Source organism: Crocuta crocuta, unplaced genomic scaffold (genome assembly GCF_008692635.1).
Source record: "Crocuta crocuta isolate KB4526 unplaced genomic scaffold, BGI_CrCroc_1.0 scaffold310, whole genome shotgun sequence".
Lineage (NCBI taxonomy): Eukaryota > Metazoa > Chordata > Mammalia > Carnivora > Hyaenidae > Crocuta > Crocuta crocuta.
In genome coordinates this window covers 1,067,857-1,085,900 of record NW_027532609.1, presented here as the reverse complement: position 1 = coordinate 1,085,900, position 18,044 = coordinate 1,067,857, and the positions used below count along the sequence as shown (strand labels likewise).

Here is an 18,044-nt window from a genome sequence, read left to right as displayed (position 1 = left end):
TTCATTCTGAAGTAGTACCTGCAGTCAAACAATGGAAGTGATTAAGTCCTTTAGCCAGAACCAGCCAGTAATTCAAAAAGCCACATTCTATTTTTACTCTCATGCTAGAAGGATAAATTCAAATTCTCCTAATTCTACCGAAATAAAAACAAAAGCTTTATTTTTAAAGGTGTATTAAAATTAAAATCCAAAGAAAGCCTTAAAAATAAATTTTTCTAGTTTGACTTAGAAGATATAAAACTCTTTTCAAGCAGATGATGCTTTTTCTCCGTATACTTATAAAAGCCAGTTGTTTAATACTAAATATTCACTTAGGATAAGCTAGGCTCTGCTGTTGTTAAAACTACATGCCCCCTCCCCCAAGCTCTCAGTGGCTTAACACACACACACACGCACACACAAACACAATCTCAGCAGATTAACAGAGTAAAAGTTTATATTTTTTTGATCAGGCAAAGTCCACTGAGAGTCCAGCTGACCTCCATGTGGTTACTCAGAAATCAAGGCCTCTCTGATCTTGTGGACCCACCATGTCAACTGAAGCCTTCTCTACAATGCCATGGCAAAGGAAATAGGTTGGTCACTGGCCCAGTCTGAGAGTGATCCACACTATTTCCATTCACTTTTAACTGGTCAGAGGTAGCAATTGTCTGCCTGCAAGGGGGCTGGGGAGTGTAATTTTCCTCTTGCCAGGAATGAAAGGAGAACAGATATTACTGAACACTAATGGTATCACCAAAATTCTTGTTATCTGCATGATATCAAAGCTGAATGTAGAATGTTAATTCTTAACTCCTTAAGATGAAAATAAAATCCATATCTAATGACCTAACAATTCTGATAGATTTTTGAAGAATCTAGTAACAAAAACAAATAGTTATCATGCTAATATCCCAACTTCAGTAAGGCTGACAAGTGACAAGTGAGTGATAATGGCATATCTTTAATTCTTAAACTGCTATGATCAGATAAGTGTTGCAGGTTAAAATGAAAACCTTGTACTTTAGGTACCAGGGTAGGCAAGCTATCATATGGTGTATAAGTTTACAATTTGCATTCACACTTCACATCAGCAAAGATAGGGACGGCAGAGAGGTACGCAGATGGTGTCAATTCTATCACAAAGAGCTTCAGGGTTTCCCAAATACTGAGGACTTGTTAAGTCCCCTGAATCCTATGTGTGCCACAGAAGACATAACTTTTGTCTGGAAGAAGATTAACAGAATATGTAGCTGACCTCTTCCCCCAAGATAAAAGTAATTAAAAAAATTTTTTTTAATGTTTATTCATTTTTGAGAGAGAGAGAAGGAGACCGACAGACAGAAGGGGAGGGGCAGAGAGAGAGGGAGACACAGAATCCGAAGCAGGCTCCAGGCGCTGAGCTGTCAGCACAGAGCCCGATGGAGGGCTTGAACCCACGAACTGCAAGATCATCATGACCTGAGCTGATGTTGGCATTCAACCAACAAAGTCACCCAAGTGCCCCAAAAGTAATTAAAAAAAAAAAAAGACTATCTGTGGGTAAGAGCTAGGAAAACACAAATTCCTCACCTTGTCACTTTTCTTACTCACTGCAAAGGTGAATAAATTGATCTCCTGAATAAGGTTGAAACTGACAAATACTTATCAAGTATGATTTTAATTTCAATAGAACTGATAGTGAGCTCTGCCACTGATAACTAACCAGCTCTACTACGGATTTCAACCTGTGTAATTCTTAGGGTTACTTCTAGCACCAAGCAGCAGGACCACATTCATTACAATAGCAACCAAAATAGGTCAAGTGTACATTCAATTATAACTTAATTCTTTTATCAGAAGAAGAAAAAGAAAAAATAAGAATATGTAGCAAGAATAATTTAAGTTTTGAGAACACTCACTACCCAAATCTAAGAACGAATAAGGTAAGATCATTATGTAAACTTATGTGAAATATCTGAGACATCAAAGAAAAACAAACATATAAAAAGATAGGACATTTCATTTTTAATCAGTCAAAAATGAAGAGTTCTGGACAATGTCAAATTCCACACACCAAATGCTATAGTTACACATTAAATATAATTACTATCTATACATATGCAAAAATATAGTTCTATTTCATACAATAAAACCCTTTATAGAAACCATTTTAAAATTAAGCAGAACTTCTCAACATTAAAATGTGAGGTATAAGTCCTTCTAAAGGTTCCTTTAAAGGTTTTAAAACAAAATGCTAAATCTAAAAACAATGTCCTTTCTGTCAGTTCCAAAGTTAAACCTACTTAAAACAAAAGAAAAATTGATAGCTCAGTCACATACTATTTAAATAATATTGTTCAGGCATCTCTAAAATCCTGCATTCTTTTCAAGTATGGAAACAGAACTCAAATATCCCACAATACAGTACTAAACACATGGAATATTCAGGAAACACTTTGTTGTCATATGGCACAATACTGTTTTATTTCTTCAATACATTTTGAAATAAATACCAGGTTTGGTTTTGTTCTTCTTCTAAAAGGCCAAGATTACAATCTACATTTAAGATCATTCTGACTGTGGTAAGACTTGAGTGTAAAATATAACATCGATATTTTATCACAAAAGTAAAGCTGGTAACAAATTATAAAAGAGACAGTACTCTACCAGATCTACCCAGGGATTAAAGCTCATCATGATAGAAATACTCATCATGAAGCTGTCTGCCATAATCTGTGGCTTCGCTGGTAAGAAACAAGTCCTGGTGCTCCAGAATCTCTGCGTCCGAGAGCTTTCTGTCACTGTTCAAATCCATTTCATCAATCAGATGAAGAGCCTTCAAAACAAAACAAAACAAAAAACAAAAAGGTGTCAAGTATAATAAGCATTTTCAGCAAGATGTTCACATTTCAATGTGATAGGATTTGTCAAAACCATTCAGGTGTGCCAAGTGCTCATTATTGTCTAAGTATCTCAAAATATTATACATTATAATCATGCTGTCTACAGCTTCTCTTATTATCCCCTTTCTTAATTTCTGCCAGGTTCTGCCTCCTCCCCACTCAAATCCAATGCAGGATACCTCAAAGTTAAGCCAAATTAATATAACCTATGTTGGGCCCTTATAGGTAAAGTATAAACTTTATTGTTCTATTCACTGTACTATCAAATTAATACATGATATAATCTTAACTTCCTGGTCTCCCTGACAATGTAAAACAGTTCACAGATTTAAGTCAAGAAACAGCAATGCATGGATCCTAAAGAAACAATTTCATTACTTCTTTTTTGGCTTATGGCTTTGAATTTCTTTTCCTATCTGGGGGAGAAAGAGGAGTATATATAGTCACTTTTTAACACTCACCTCTTCTTGTGCAATTCCTTGATTATTGGGTACTACCCAAGACAACAGCTCTTGGGGATCAAGCCTGCCATCAGTATCTTTGTCATAATCATTCAGGAATCTATCTTTCTCAACCAGTATCCACTCGGGATCCTCATTTGCTGCTTAATTAAAAAAATAAAACACAATATACATACACAAGAATAGAACCTGTATCCAATAAGAAGTTTGGTACATCCCCAGAATAAAGGAAATAAATGTAAAGCTTACTACATCAAGGAAGCCCAATGAAACAGATCCACTTATCTGGAAAGTCCTGAAATAAGTATATACTATATAATTTTCTAAAGTGACATGTAAGTTTAAATGACCCAGAGTTTTTATTTTTTATTAAAGGTTTTTTTTTTTTGAGAGAGAGAGATGGAGATGGAGAGAGAGAGACAGAGAACGAGTGAGAAAAGGGAAGAGGAGGAGGGGGACAAAGGATCAGAAGTGGGCTCTGTGCTGACAGCAGAGACCCTGACATGGGGCTCGAACTCACGAGAACTTCACAAACTGTGAGATCATGACCTGAGCCACCCAGGTGCCCCACCACTCAGAGTCTTTAAAGTGATGTATATTATCACAATTAACTGCTGCTAATTGTTCTGGTATCTAGTTTTCACATGTCCATCATGCGACTATATAAAGCTTCCTAGGTGTGCTTGTAAAGTAATATCATGTGTGATTTTAAAGTGAAATATGCACTGAGTGATGCTTTCAAGCAACAATTCTAAAAAGACCGCTGTGAAGAGAAAAAGCTGCACATGCAGACTCCTCAAATTTCAAGCACTCAGTAAGATGCCTTCCACGGTCTATACCAGTAATTTCAGTACTTTGTTTTTCTTTTAAGACCTTCATGCAAAGGTACAGGATTTTGCTTAAAAATATTAACCTTTCCTCCTCGCCCATTTGGATTGATAATTACAATACACTTGTTTGGAAAGGAAGAAAACTGTTTGAATCTAGACGTGGAACTAAAAGTGAGAGCATTCTCACATAAGCCGTGAGTCCTTCTGTTTTGCTTGTATTATATTTACTTGGCAGAACAAGCAGAAATCAGGCACAGTTCTTCTTGTTCCATTTCCCTCTGTCAAACAGACCCCAGTGAGCAAGCCTGTCTCCCAATTCCTTTCTTCTTAATTCCATTATTCTCTTCCTCCTTCCACATACCCCAGGGTACTTACTTGGATCCCGCCTGTAGTCACCAAGAAATTCTTCCAAACTAACAAATCCATCACCATTTTTGTCATGTTCTTCTAAAGCCTCTTGAATGACAAATTCCTATTGCATGTTCATAAACAACAACAACAACAATTAGTTACAAAATTTCCCCACCACCATCTGAGTCCATCCTAGTACAGAAGTTCTTTAAGAATAATCATTTTAGTTGTCCATACTTGCAAGACAATCTTTCTAAACATTGGAATTCAGAAGCAGGAATAACACCACACACAAATAATACGTAGTTTTAAATTCAATAGCTTCTGCTACTGAGAAGAACTCCACTTCACCCTCTTAAACAACCTGAGCACTAAAATCACAATCCTATTTTCTGCACATTCCCCTTCTCCAGAAGGACACCTCTTACCGCCCGAGTCTCCTTTAGCTCCACTTTTCCTCTAGTCCATTAACCCCCACAAAGGACCCTCATTTTAGATCCCTTCGTGTTGAAGTGTTCTGCCTCCAGATCTAAATGAAATGGGTCAGTCCCCCATAAACCTATACCTCCTTGCTTCCTCTTCCACCAAATCTACCCCATCCACCCCAAACTGCCACAAATCTGCTCCTCATTTTTATCCTGGCTTTTTATCAACCAATCCTCCTTAACCCAAAGATTATACACTTTCTAGTTACACTTGACCCAAGATGACCTGTTTAATAGCCAGCTATTTCAAACCTTCCCTTATTACCTTCCTATATCTTCTGGTACCCTTTTCTTACTTTGCCAATCTCCACCCCATACAGCAGACCCACATCACTTTCTTTTTTTCCAGAATCATAAAGTCTAAAAGAAAGAGAAACACAAACACAAACCTAATGCTTATAAATTAATTTTTTTCCTTTCAAGGGACTCTCACTGTAGCTTAGAAGTCTGTCTCTGTCTCAGTTTCCCTAACACATAGTCTAAAGCTGCTTTTTGAAAACTCCACTTTGAGCCTTACTGCAACTCTCTCCAAATACTCTCTTGGCAAAGACCCTCTCATTTTTCCAAACAAGGTACAAGGTATCTTCTGAGAGACAGAGTGTGAACAGGGGAGGGAGAGAAGGGGACAGGCGATCCAAGCTGGCTCTGTGCTGACAGCAGAAAGCCCGATATGTGGCTTGAACTCATGAAACTGTGAGATCATGGCCTGAGCTGAAGTCAGATGCTCAACTGACTGAGCCACCCAGGAGCCCCAAGGAACGTTTGTTTACCAGCATTGCATCCTCATCTTTAATTGCCTCTATTTTTATGCCTATTCTTCTCATCCTTCTCTTCAATCTCAGGAGTTAGCAACCTTTTCCCCCTTCTCTAGGGTGAACCCCTCAACGGTCTTTCTAGATCCCATACTTTTCCATTTCCTGAGTGTTTTCTTTTCACTCTTAACTCTGGCCTCTCCTAAGGCTCCAATCTCTTCTCTATCAGCTTCTTCTTCTATGCCTTTAACACATTCAAGTCCCCATGACTTTACTGCACTCTTTAATCACCATCCTGGTTTCTTTTCTTCCATGCCTCGCCTCTTATGGGTTACAGTTATTACTCTGTCCTCACAACCTGCTGCCACCCGAACACCTTTCCACCTGGATTCTAGCATCACAACTGTAACGAAAATATATTAAGTCTCCGATTCTAAAGGCTTCCTTTACATCTGCATAACACTTAAATACAAATTGTTAGTTTTCTAAAATTCAAATATTAACAGATTTTATACACAGAAGTCAGGGGATCATAACCTAGATATCCAAAGATTAGTTTTAGAGAATCTGAGAATCTCCTGAAATTATAATCCCATATTTTGTGTGTAGGAGCATATGTGATTTTTCTGGGACAGAGTCCACAGGTTGCTCCGCATTTTTAAAGGGGTCTGTGATCCCATGTAAGTTAAGAATCACTGATTAAAATGATTATTCCTCCATTTAAGTAATCCTCTTGGGAGACAACAGACCTATTTCAATGTTGCCATGGTTAAAAGAAATTTTGCGGGTGCCTTAATGTTTTAGTTGGTTAAGCATCTGATGCTTGACTTCAGCTCAGGTCATGATCTCACAGTTGTGAGGCTGAGACTACTTGGGATTCTCTCTCTCCCTCAAAAAAAAAAAAAAAGGAAATTTTGAAACTACATGAATGAAGTACTTTAAATTCTTTTAATCCAAAGTAAAATCACCCAGTTGATCTTGCACCCTGTCTTTCCCTTTATCAAATATATTTTTTAAGTGGAAAAAGGGATGCACCAAAACAAATTAAGGTAAATAAGAATTAATGAAGCTGCTTTGAATGAGATACCACTTTTTGGTCACACATCTTATGTGCCGCAGTCAACTCCCACTCGGCACATCCTGTTCCATCCTGACACACCCCATTCTGCCAATGGTTCTACTGTTTTGATCATTTTTACACAAGCTGAAAACCTCAGAGTCCTCTCTGGCTTTTTCCTTATCTTCCCGTACTTAGTCAACATTTCTGCTGTGTTTTCTTCAGAATGTTGTTCATGCCAATTTCGTTCCATTGCCACATTATACACCGGGGCCGTAGCGCATGATGCCCAAATTATTTCATTGCTTTCACTAGTCATTCCTCTCCTCAGTCTTTGAGTCAATTGCTCCTTATTCCCCAGAGAATCAATATCCCATATGCTCTGCCTGCCATGCTAGGGTTCAATTAGCTAGTCTTAACTTAATTTTGGCACTTAAACAAACTTTGCCCAGCACTGTTCCAAAGCTAGGCTGTGTGTTTAGTGCCAAGTGAGAAATCAGAAGCCTCAGTGGCAAATGTGGTCACAATGGTCTTGCCACTGGGCTACAGAGAGAAAGGTTAACTGCAGCCTTATTATTCAACACAGCAGCTTCTGGTCATGATCCATTTAACATAAAGCTACATCTTCCCTTCCTGAAATATCCAGAGGACCAAGCCACACAGCTGGAGGCTGAGCCTAGGAACAGACCTCAATATTGAATGTTTAGTCTTTTTTTATAAAGCTATTTGTTAGTCTTTACCCTCCAATATGATAGTTTCTGTTCTCAAGAAGCTTGCCACGTCATAGTAGGGACTCAATCAATGCTTGCTGAGTTAAATTCTACAGTTCAACAAAAATTCTGAACAACTGGTACTTCTTTTAAGTACTAAAGCGATGAGAGGGCTCCTCATGCCTCACGCTGCTAACAGGTAAATCAGCAGCAGCTGCACCCACCCCCTCACCAACACCCTATGAAAAGGGATCCAAAGGTAGTATGTTTTCCCAGACGCGAACTTCTTACAAGTGATGTCGTAAACTAAATAGGAAGTACTGATGTTACTGATACTGGAAAACAGAAAAGTCTGAAAGCTACAAGAGACAAGGAAGACAATGAAGGTAATGTGGTTATAAGGGAGAAAACAGCCAAGGGAAGCATGCGGCTCACACATATGATGGAGATTTACTTTCTCCCTCCTAATCAGCACTCCTCCCCCAGCAGTAGACACCCTTTCCCACCTCTACTCTTAAGTGGAGACATCTTTGGATCTTGTGTTCTATTAAAAATTCTGGTTGCTATACAATTCATTTTAACAACTTAGAAAAAACCAGGTTTTAAATTTTGGTCACTCAAGAATTCTCTTAAAAGTTGTCTTCCTTACCGTCATGTAATCAACTTCTTCAGGATGCTCAAAAGCAATAAATTCTTCAAGATTCAAACCAGGACCTGAATCTTGGTTTGCTTTCTCGAATCGTTTCTTGTCCTTTAAATGAAGCTTTGAAAATTAAACATTGAATATTTTTAAGGTCTCATCCACATGGCAACATCTTTATACATACTTTGAAAAATGCATACTATGTGAAATCTGAAGTACATTCTCGTACATTATCTTCATATCGCCCCTTTGAGGGCAGGTTAGACAGATTAACAAACATTTATGAGAAGCAATTGAGACACAAACTCTAGAGTCAGAGTGACTCAGATCTGAATGCCAGCAATGCCACTTACCAGCTATGGTAAGGGCATGTTGCTTAACCTCTCTGGTTTCCTCAGCTATAAAATCAGGATCAAAATCTCTATTAAGCAATTGGGATGAGAATCCCTCTCAAGCAATTAGTAACTTCTTCATTTAAGAAATGTTACATATTACTATTATTAATAGAAAACTAAAATTAAATGATCGAGAGAGATGTCAGAAGTACAGCTGGGATATTGAACTTTGATCCTTCCTACAGTACTATACATTATCTTCTGTAACAGTCTCAACTTTTTTGAATGCCCAAAAAGCAATAAATTCAGACTATGTATTATTTCTTGCTATATAATTTTCAAATTGTTTTCTGGTCCTTGGAATGACTTTTCAAAAATGTTAACAGGTTTCAGAAAAATAGCCCTCTTATGAGAATACTTTTGGTATATGTACCTAATATTTCAAAGTCTACTGTTGGTAGGCTTTAGAGTGCTAATAATTATTCAGGTACAAACACATCAAAAGCTGAAGCGGACCTATTTTGAAGTTAAGTAAACACACTTTTCTACTTTCTCACACCCATCTTTCTTTTTTCCTTTATGGAATATGCACAATTACTAAAATAAGTGGCGGCTATTAGAGACAAGGCTGCTTTTAATGCATTTCTCAAAGGTAATTCTGTAATCAAGAGCCTTGGAAGCCAATAGTTCTATATTGCTAATCCTGCATAAATTCTATTTTGAGAATTTATGGGAAAAACTTTCCTTTCTGTAAACTGTATGCATTAAACAGCACATAAAAAAAAAACCCACAATTTCAAATATTTTAGAAGCTTTTGTGTCTCACTGTTGAAAAGAAATGCTCTTTTCAGTTTTCTAGAACAGACGTTAGGTAGCAGTCATTTACTGAAACACTAGTTCTTTTACAATGACTGATTTACAGTGGAGAGGCTCACTTCTTCCCCAAAGAAGTTCATCTTTTAAACCATCCAGATTCCACTAGCCAGTTATACCTACCAAATCATGACAGAAAAAAATAACAACAACCTTGTTTCCAAATAGCTCCTTCTAACTTAATGTTTCCTAAATTCACATAACTAGGCCAAATAATTTACATTTCATGTTCAGGGATTTAACATGGGGAAAAGTAGACAAACAAGAATTTGAGGTACTTTGTTCAGTCAATCAAGTTCTTTTTGAATAAACCACTATTCAAAATACTAAGTGCTTAGATTTCCTTATGAAAGAACCCTTCAGTTTGGAGCAAAAAGGTCCATGTTTAAGCAGCGGGAGCTGAATTTGGCCAAATTTGCCTATGGAAAGAAAGGATCTCTTTCAACAAGCTCAGATTGTTTTAAAAAAAAAATTAAGGAAAGTAGTTTTCTTGTTCATATTTCTAAGATTTTTAAAATCAAATGAAATAATGAAATTAAAAAAACAGTTTATTCATGGTTATTTGAAATAAACAATTTAAGAGCAACTCAAATTAAAGAAGCCAATACACAGAAAGACTGTTTTTCCAAAGTGGCAAAAGATAACAACAAAAAAGGCTGTCAGTTTCATAAAACCTCAACACTCTTCTGTGTAACAACACTGTATTCTAGTGGAGAATGGAAAGTGCTACATACGGTAGTAAGAAGGTAGAAATGACCATAATCATTTATTTTTTATTATAACAGAAACTTGTGAAGAACAAAACTGCCATCTTTTGGTAGACTAATGATTTTACATGAGGAAATATATAACCTGTGATACCAGAACAAAAGTCTAGGTCTTAAAAATTCTGATTAGCCACATGCCAGATTCTTACATAAATAAATATTGCTTGTACATGCACATTCAGCAGCTGGCTTTAGAAGTTATACCAATTGAACTTTTGCCAGGTAGGTCCCCAAACTTTAATTATCCTGCCTAAAAGTGCTGACTATAATTGTTAATCATTACATAAAGAAATGCTTTTTCAGGCATTTCACAGCCTTAGAGGGCCATTATTACAGGTTATCTCTATTCTCTACATGGAGAGTTACTAAAAATAAAATTCACACATCATACTGATTTTTGGGTTTTTTTAAATAGGCTTCCATATAGAAAAATTTCATTTTATTTAGATATCCAATTACTTTTGACGATTAGTTATGGTATAATGTTAAGTCCGTAACTTTGAGTAAGACTAATTCATTCTTCATCCTCGTTTTTATTTTGAAGAATAATGCAGAAGTGTCTGAGTTTATCTTTATACCCCATGTCCACTTTTAGGGGGTTATATATATCAAATTCTAATAAAGCATTATGATTAGAACTTCATACAGGGCCATGACAAGAGATATGAGATAACACCTCATGTAGAGATATTCCTGGGTTGTCGAAGAATAACCAGCAGGACGCCCATTGAGAAGTATTCATTAGGGATCCATCAATTCCTTTACACTATTAAGATCTAATTCACGCTTGAAAAGGAGAGTTTAATAATCAAAATGTACTGAGTACCTTGGTGGCAAACCCATTGTTAGAACCAGACATTTTTTAAAAGGAAAACTTCATAAACAGTTGATATTAATGGGTCTTGTATCCCTTCAAAGTGCAGATCTTTTTTCTCAACACCATCATCTATTACTAATCACCCCGTTCCAAGAATACAGACTCAAGAAATCACACATAAACATTTCTCATGTTTTGATGGGATAGTTATGAAATCTTCCGGGTACCAAAAGAAAAAAAAAAGGAATACAATTATAGTCTGATTTTTTAAAAGCTAATTATATATTAAATATAAACCTATGTGAATCACACATGCTTTCTCCAATAGTATTCTTTTAAATCAACAGAAAACTGTTTACCTGCCCAGTTGCACCTATTTACTGCTATTTCTCCATACTATTATTATCCTCATTTTTTGATATGAGGAAACTGATGTATAAGGAGGTTTAATAGTTTACGCAAAGCTGCACAACTGTTACGTTGTACAGCTGGACATGAAGCCAGGCAGACTGGCTCCAAGGCTAAGGCCCTTAATCTCAACACTGGTGGCATACCCATAGCATAATTATTAGCAGAAAAAAACAATTCCCTTTGAGTTAGTGATGGCCTATAGAATTCAAGTGGTCAATATGATTCTGAAATAAACAGCATGTACAATGATAAGTATGGCCAAAACAAAGACTAAAAGTTAGACACTGTAATGAAATGTTAAAGAATGGAAGAAGCTCAAATGTTTTCCAAGCACCCTTGACTAATATTTTGGGATGTAGCAATCTGCAACAAGGTATTTGGTTTAATTAAACCAGTTAGTTTTTTATTCATTTATTTTTTAAGTAGGCTCCATGCTGGGTCTCCGACATGGGTCTTGAACTCATGACTCTGAGATCAAGAGTCAGACACTTAACTGACTAAGCCACCCAGGAGCCCTGGGTTTATTTTTTCCATATATAAAAACTATCTATTCAAAAAAGTCTTTATAATTACCTTTGAAATGTGAAAGTTCATATTGAAATAGCAATTTTTTAAGCTTATTTTCCTTTGTCTTGAAAAGTTCCTACAAATTACTAATTAAGAGTTCTTATTAATTCCTAAATAAAAATTATCTTCTTCACTTCTGCTTAAGAAGCATTAGAACCTGGCTGGCTCAGTCGGTTAAGTGACTGATCTTGCTTTCAGCTCAGGTCATGATCTTACGATCTATGAGTTTCAGCCCTGGGTGGGGCTCTGCAGCTGGCAGCATGGAGCCTGCTTGGGATTCTCTCTCTATCCCCCTCTTTCTGGCCTCCCCTGCTCATACTATCTCTCAAAATAAATAAACTTAAAATTAAAAAATAGATAGTTTAAAAAAAAGCACTAGAACAAGACATCTTATAATTATGACAAATTAAACCATGAGAATCAACAAAACTCATAGTGATACTGAATCTTCAAAAATGAGTTATTTTAAATGGTGCAGCATCTACAGAAGACCATAGGAAAGTTCCTCAAAAAATGAAAAATAGAATTACTATATGATCCAGCAATTCCATTTCAGGGCGTATACCCCAAGGAATTAAAAGCAGGGTCTCAAAGAGGTATTTGTACACCCATGTTCATAGCATTATTCACAAGAGCCAAAAAGTTGAAGCAACCCAAGTGTCCATGGATAAGCAAAGTGTGGTATATACACACAATATATGGATGGATATACATGTGGTATACACACACAATAGAATATTATTCAGTCTTAAAAAGGAAATTCTCACACAGACTACAACATTATGTTAAGTGAAGTAAGCTACTCACAAAAGGCAAAAATATGTATGATTCCACTTATATGAGGTTCCTAGAATAATCAAATTCAAAGACAGAATGTACAATGGTGATTGCCAGGGACCCAGGGGAGGAGGAACGGGAAGTTGTTGTTTAATGAGTTTAGAATTTCAGTTTTGCAAGGTGAAAAGAGTTCTGGAGATTGGTTCCATTAACAAGGAACGTACTTAACGCTACTGAACTCCATACTTAAGGTTAAATGGGGGCGCCTGGGTGGCCCAGTCAGTTAAGCATCTGACTTCAGTTCAGGTCATGATCTCGCAGTTCACGAATTCAAGCCCCGCATTGGGCTCTCTGCTGTCAGTGCAGAGCCCTCTTCAGATCCTCTGTTCCCCTGTCTCTCTGCCCCTCCCCTGCTCATGCTCTCTCTCAAAAATAAAAATTAAAAAAATTAAAATGGTAAATTTTATGTGTATTTTATTACAATTAAAATTTTTCTGAATAATTTATATAAAACCATCTGTTTACAAATGGGAATGGGCCTCTATAATCCTAGTCAATATGATATAAAAGTGTTTAATAACAACAAAAAATGAAATATTGAGGTACATATTCAAAGTACACCAAAAAGCAACTCTAGCAAGGAGGACAAATGATGCAGCTGAGAAAAACAAATGCAAGGATAATTTAGGTAGTCTGGAATAAGAGTCCTAAATCCGGTGAGAAAGGAAACCATCAAAATGACCACTGAAGTGGAACAGGCGATTGCCCAGAGAACAAGGCACTCCCAGTCTATAATCTCAGAACCTCTTGTGCTCGTTCATGCAGGAAGGGAAAGTGAACTGACAGATAAAAAGGAACAGCTCGTGCACACATACTCACCTGCCGAAAAGACTCCTCTTCTGCATCATCCAGGGCAGTGTTCTCATCAAAGTCAATCACACGATCATACATCTGAATGTTGTATTCATCCCATGACACACTACCATCACCGTTTTTGTCATATTCAACAAACTGTTGTTTCGCTTCTTGCATAGCATAATGTTTAAAAGACATCTGAATCCACGAACTGAGTTCACCTGTGAGAATTTCCCAGAACACAATGAATGTTGACAGTAATTCTGATATTTACAGAAGTGAAGGTTTCTAAACTTTATCTAAAAGAAAAAAAATCTTGAGTGTTTTCAAATACTGAATGAGAATCGGCCTCGTTGTATTCAATAGAAATAGGAGTAGAAGGTGGGGAGAGCAGTTTGGAGTCTAAGAATATAATAACACTATGTGATCCAAATAGAATGTATGCTCCTTGAGTACAGAGTTTGAGTAGGTTTCGTTCATTGAGGTACTCTAAATGCCTGGAGAGTGCCTGGCTCAATAAGTTATTTGTTAAATGAATTAGCAATTAGCCAAAATAGCACTTGACTTGTAAAAATTATCCACAAAATTGGGGCGCCTGGGTGGCTTAGTCAGTTAAGCGTCCGACTTTCGCTTAGGTCATGATCTCGCGGTTCGTGGGTTCGAGCCCTGCCTCGGGCTCTGTGCTGACTGCCAGCTCAGAGCCTGGAGCCTGTTTCAGAGTCTGTATCTCCCTCTCTCTCTGTCCCTCCCCTGCTCATGCTCTCTCTCTCCTAGAAATAAATTAAAATAAATAAAAAAATAAAAACTATCCACAAAATTGCAGATGACCTTTGCTAACTATCACTGATCTCTTGGGAAGTACAAATATGTTTATAACTACCTATTTTAATATGTATTAGAAAAAAGTGTTTTCATTTCTGAAACTAATATAAATTTTCCCTTTAAAATAAATTTCATGTTGAGTTGAATCAAAACCATATTAAGGAAGTAAGAGATGGTAAATAGTAAATGGTCTAAACTGAAAATGTATTCAAGTGACTGATGTTTGAGAAAAACTGTTACAGTATATGTCCTTCAACCAGGTCATAAAACTTCTGGAGAAAATTTTAACAGAAGTTATGGGTAGCACTTATGAGTTAAGCCCTTCTTCCAACAGCTCTCTTTCTTAACTTGGTACCTGAAGACCTGGGAGAAAGTTCCTAAATCTCTAATGTCCACATTCAGATCAACTTTAAAATAATCTATCCAGAGATATTTACTATACTGCATTATAGAAAAAAAGTGGTGGGGGAAGAACATGAATATTTGCAAGGACAGCAGGCTTAAAGCCAAAATACTTGCAAAGACACCATTTGGCTTAAAGGTGATACACCATTTGGTTTAAAGAGTGGTACTCCTCTTGGTTTGGGGGAGGTCAAGTGGATTGAAAAGTGAAGACACTTGGTCTCTTCTGAAACTCTAAATTAGGGCAGAATAATTATTATGGCAACCATCTACTGAACAACGATTACGTATCAGGTCCTCCACATAACGCTGTCTCTAATCTTCAAAGGAAGGCAATTCTAATCATTTTCCATTTCCATTTCTAATCTGTTTTACAGTTCAAGAAATTGCCATTTGGAATTGAGGACTCACAGCCAGTAAGCAGAATCCAGAGTCAAACCTATGTTTGGCTCTAAAGCTCAAACTCCTTCCATCGAATTTTATGCTCTGAAGAACCTGAGTCCAGTCCTAGTCCTTAAAGTGCAAATTAGCAAACTTCTCTGAAGGGTCCTTCAAGTACAATGAGGGTTTCAAGTACAATGAGGGTTTCTTCTGGTTTATTTAAAGAGATCATCATGACATAATAGAATAATTGGAAAAGGGACCAGAAACGGGTTCACTCTTCAGCTGTGCAACAAGGGGTTGTTAAGTTTACCCTCTCAAGTTTTTGTTTTCTCATATGTAAAATGAAGATTTGAACTCAGTTCCTTCTAACTTTAAACTTATTTAAAGTTTACTATTAAATATTTGAACATATCTAAGCCCTAATAGACAGGTGCCACAAAGTCTTCCAAATCAACTTTTTCTGTGTGCTTGCTAGTGCAACCAAAGATAGACCTATTTTTAGAGGACAACTAGAGTCTAAAGCTTTGTTTTTATTTGAAGTAGATAAACCAAAACCTTAATATTCCTGAGGGCACCAATTTTACTGACAACATATCTTAAATTTACCAATTATTTTGTACTTCTCTGTCCAGCAATTTTATGATTGACTTCAGATGGTGAGCATTTAAATAAGAGTTGTGGCAAAATATGGGGTGCCTGGGTGGCTCAGTCGGTTAAGCATCCTTTGGTTTCTGCTCAGGTCATGATCTCACAGTTTGTGAGTTTGAGGCCCGCACTGGGCTTCTCACTGACAGCACAGAGCGTGCTTGGTATTCTCTCGCAATCTCTTTCTTCCTCTCTCTCTCTCTCTCTCTCTCTAAACCTTAAAAAAAAAGTTATAGCAAAATATCTCCTGACTTTTTTGGAGGATCGACTTAGAAAGGTGATAGGGTTTACCACTTGAATTAAGCAATGAGGAGAGACAGTTGCACAGCAATTGAATATTCTTTTAATAATCTGTGCATTTCATTTCTGACAGGAGAACCTACCTGAGAGCAGTCAGATTTTTTAAAGTAAACTCTACCAACTGAGCCACCCAGGTACCCCTGAGATTTTTTTTTTTAATGTTTGTTTATCTTTGAGAGAGAAAGAGACAGAGCACAAGCAGGGATGGGGCAGCGAGAGAGGGAGACACAGAATCCAAAGCAGGCTCCAGGCTCTGAGCTGTCAGCACAGAGCCTGATGCAGGGCTTGAACCCACAAACCGTGAAATCATGACCTGAGCCCAAGTCAGACACTTACTCCACTCTACCACCCAGGTGCCCTTCAGATTTTTTTTTTTTTTTTTTAGTGAAGGATATTAGAACTGAATTAAGAGCAAGAAATTTGGATTCTAATCCTGGCCACTCATTTAAGAAAGGCACTTACCCCTCTGCTCTTCAGTTTCTTCAGCTCTACAAAGAGAGGTGGACAGGATGATTCTAAGGCCTCTACCAGCTTTAATAATTTGTAATAAATGTAATTTACATGCAACAGGTCTTTCTCTACTTATAAAAAAGAAGCAAATTCTTAAATTCCTAATGAAGCATAGATCAAAAGAGCAATAGATCACATAACACCATAAGAAGGTTTTTGACAAAATATGTCAATGTATTTAGAGAAATACTCTAAAAAGAATCACATTGTTGACATTGATAAAAGTCATGTGAGACATAGGGTGCTTGCTCACTGTATGAATTGCACATACCACGTAGCATTAACGATGTTTATATACTACTGGAGAGCACTGATTTTTACTTGGGACCTATGTCTGAAGATTTCCAGATAAAACTGACTCAACATGTCCTTCTTCCCCCCTCTGACAGTACCTCTCATTTGTTGTAACACTAGCAATCTACACTCAACAGATACCCCTGCTTCATAAAATGCTTGGTCCTGTCTCCTACAAAGGGATTTCTCCATTGTTAGTGGTGTAGGACGTCCTTACTTTCGGTGAGGAAGCCATCTGAATCCAAATCAATTTTCTTTATGATTGACTTCAGTCTTTTGTGTTGCTCTTCGGGAGTGAGTTTAACATATTCATCGACTTCTTCCTTTGGGGGTAAGCAATACACGGGGGGGGGGGGGGTAAAGCATTACCATCAGTGGGGCAAAATGGTGGAAAAAATAAGGCTACCAGAAGCCTTCCCTGCCCAGGGTTTTTGGGGTGACCCACACTTGCTCTCCAAGGCCCCCACCTCCTACACACCTTCAGTGATCCTGCCCCGTGACTGGAGAGTGGGAGGGCTCCGGCTCCTGGGCCGCGCTATTTCCTCAGGCTCGGAGGCCTCGGGGTCCCCCAGAGAGTGAGCGGCGCCCCGCCCGGACCCCATTGTCAGGCCGCCCGGGCCAGGCCTAGCCTGGCCGCCCCTCTTTGTCCCGGGACAAAGCCCGCTAGAGCCGCGGTGCGAAGCCCGGCCCTCCCAGCCGCGGCCCTGGCCGCCTCACCTGGCCGCCCAGCAGCGCCTCACGGTCGTAGTCGCTGCGGTGCTCGCCCTGCGGGTAGTGCAGCTCCTCGGCGTCCCCAGCGCCGGCTGCCGCGGCGCACAACAGCAGGAGCCCTAGCGCCGCGGGCCTCGGGCCCAGCCGCATCGCGCCGGCCCGCCGCGGACACAGAAAGGGGAGGAAGGATATCAACAGGGACTCAGACCCGCGGCAGCGCTCCTCGGGCTGCTGCGAACGGACGGTGCCGCGGGACGTGGGGAGGAGGGAACGCGACGCGGAGGGGGCGGTGGCCGCCTTCCCTCAGGCCTTAGCCGACGGAGGCCCGAGCGACTACTGCAGTGGTGGGGCTGGCCAGCCCGAGGCCTAAATGGCCCAGGCGGAGGGGCGGGGCGCCAGACCGCACCGCTGATTGGGCAGC

The 18,044-nt window shown here is 38.5% G+C and overlaps 1 protein-coding gene across 2 annotated transcripts; it reads right to left on the bottom strand.

Moving 5' to 3' along the window:
- Window positions 1-1,963: 1,963 nt before the first annotated feature.
- Window positions 1,964-17,972, bottom strand: RCN2 (reticulocalbin 2). 2 transcript variants are annotated; one of them, XM_077780473.1, is made up of 7 exons: window positions 17,630-17,972; window positions 17,130-17,235; window positions 13,580-13,776; window positions 8,160-8,273; window positions 4,531-4,627; window positions 3,326-3,468; window positions 1,964-2,797 (listed from the first exon to the last, which is right to left on the bottom strand). In XM_077780473.1, exons 1-7 carry the CDS (start codon window positions 17,771-17,773, stop codon window positions 2,645-2,647), a joined length of 954 nt encoding a protein of 317 aa, XP_077636599.1. In that variant the 5' UTR covers window positions 17,774-17,972; the 3' UTR covers window positions 1,964-2,644. The 2 variants fall into 2 exon arrangements, with proteins under 2 accessions (XP_077636599.1, XP_077636600.1); XM_077780474.1 differs by having other exon boundaries at window positions 3,326-3,465.
- Window positions 17,973-18,044: the final 72 nt, after the last annotated feature.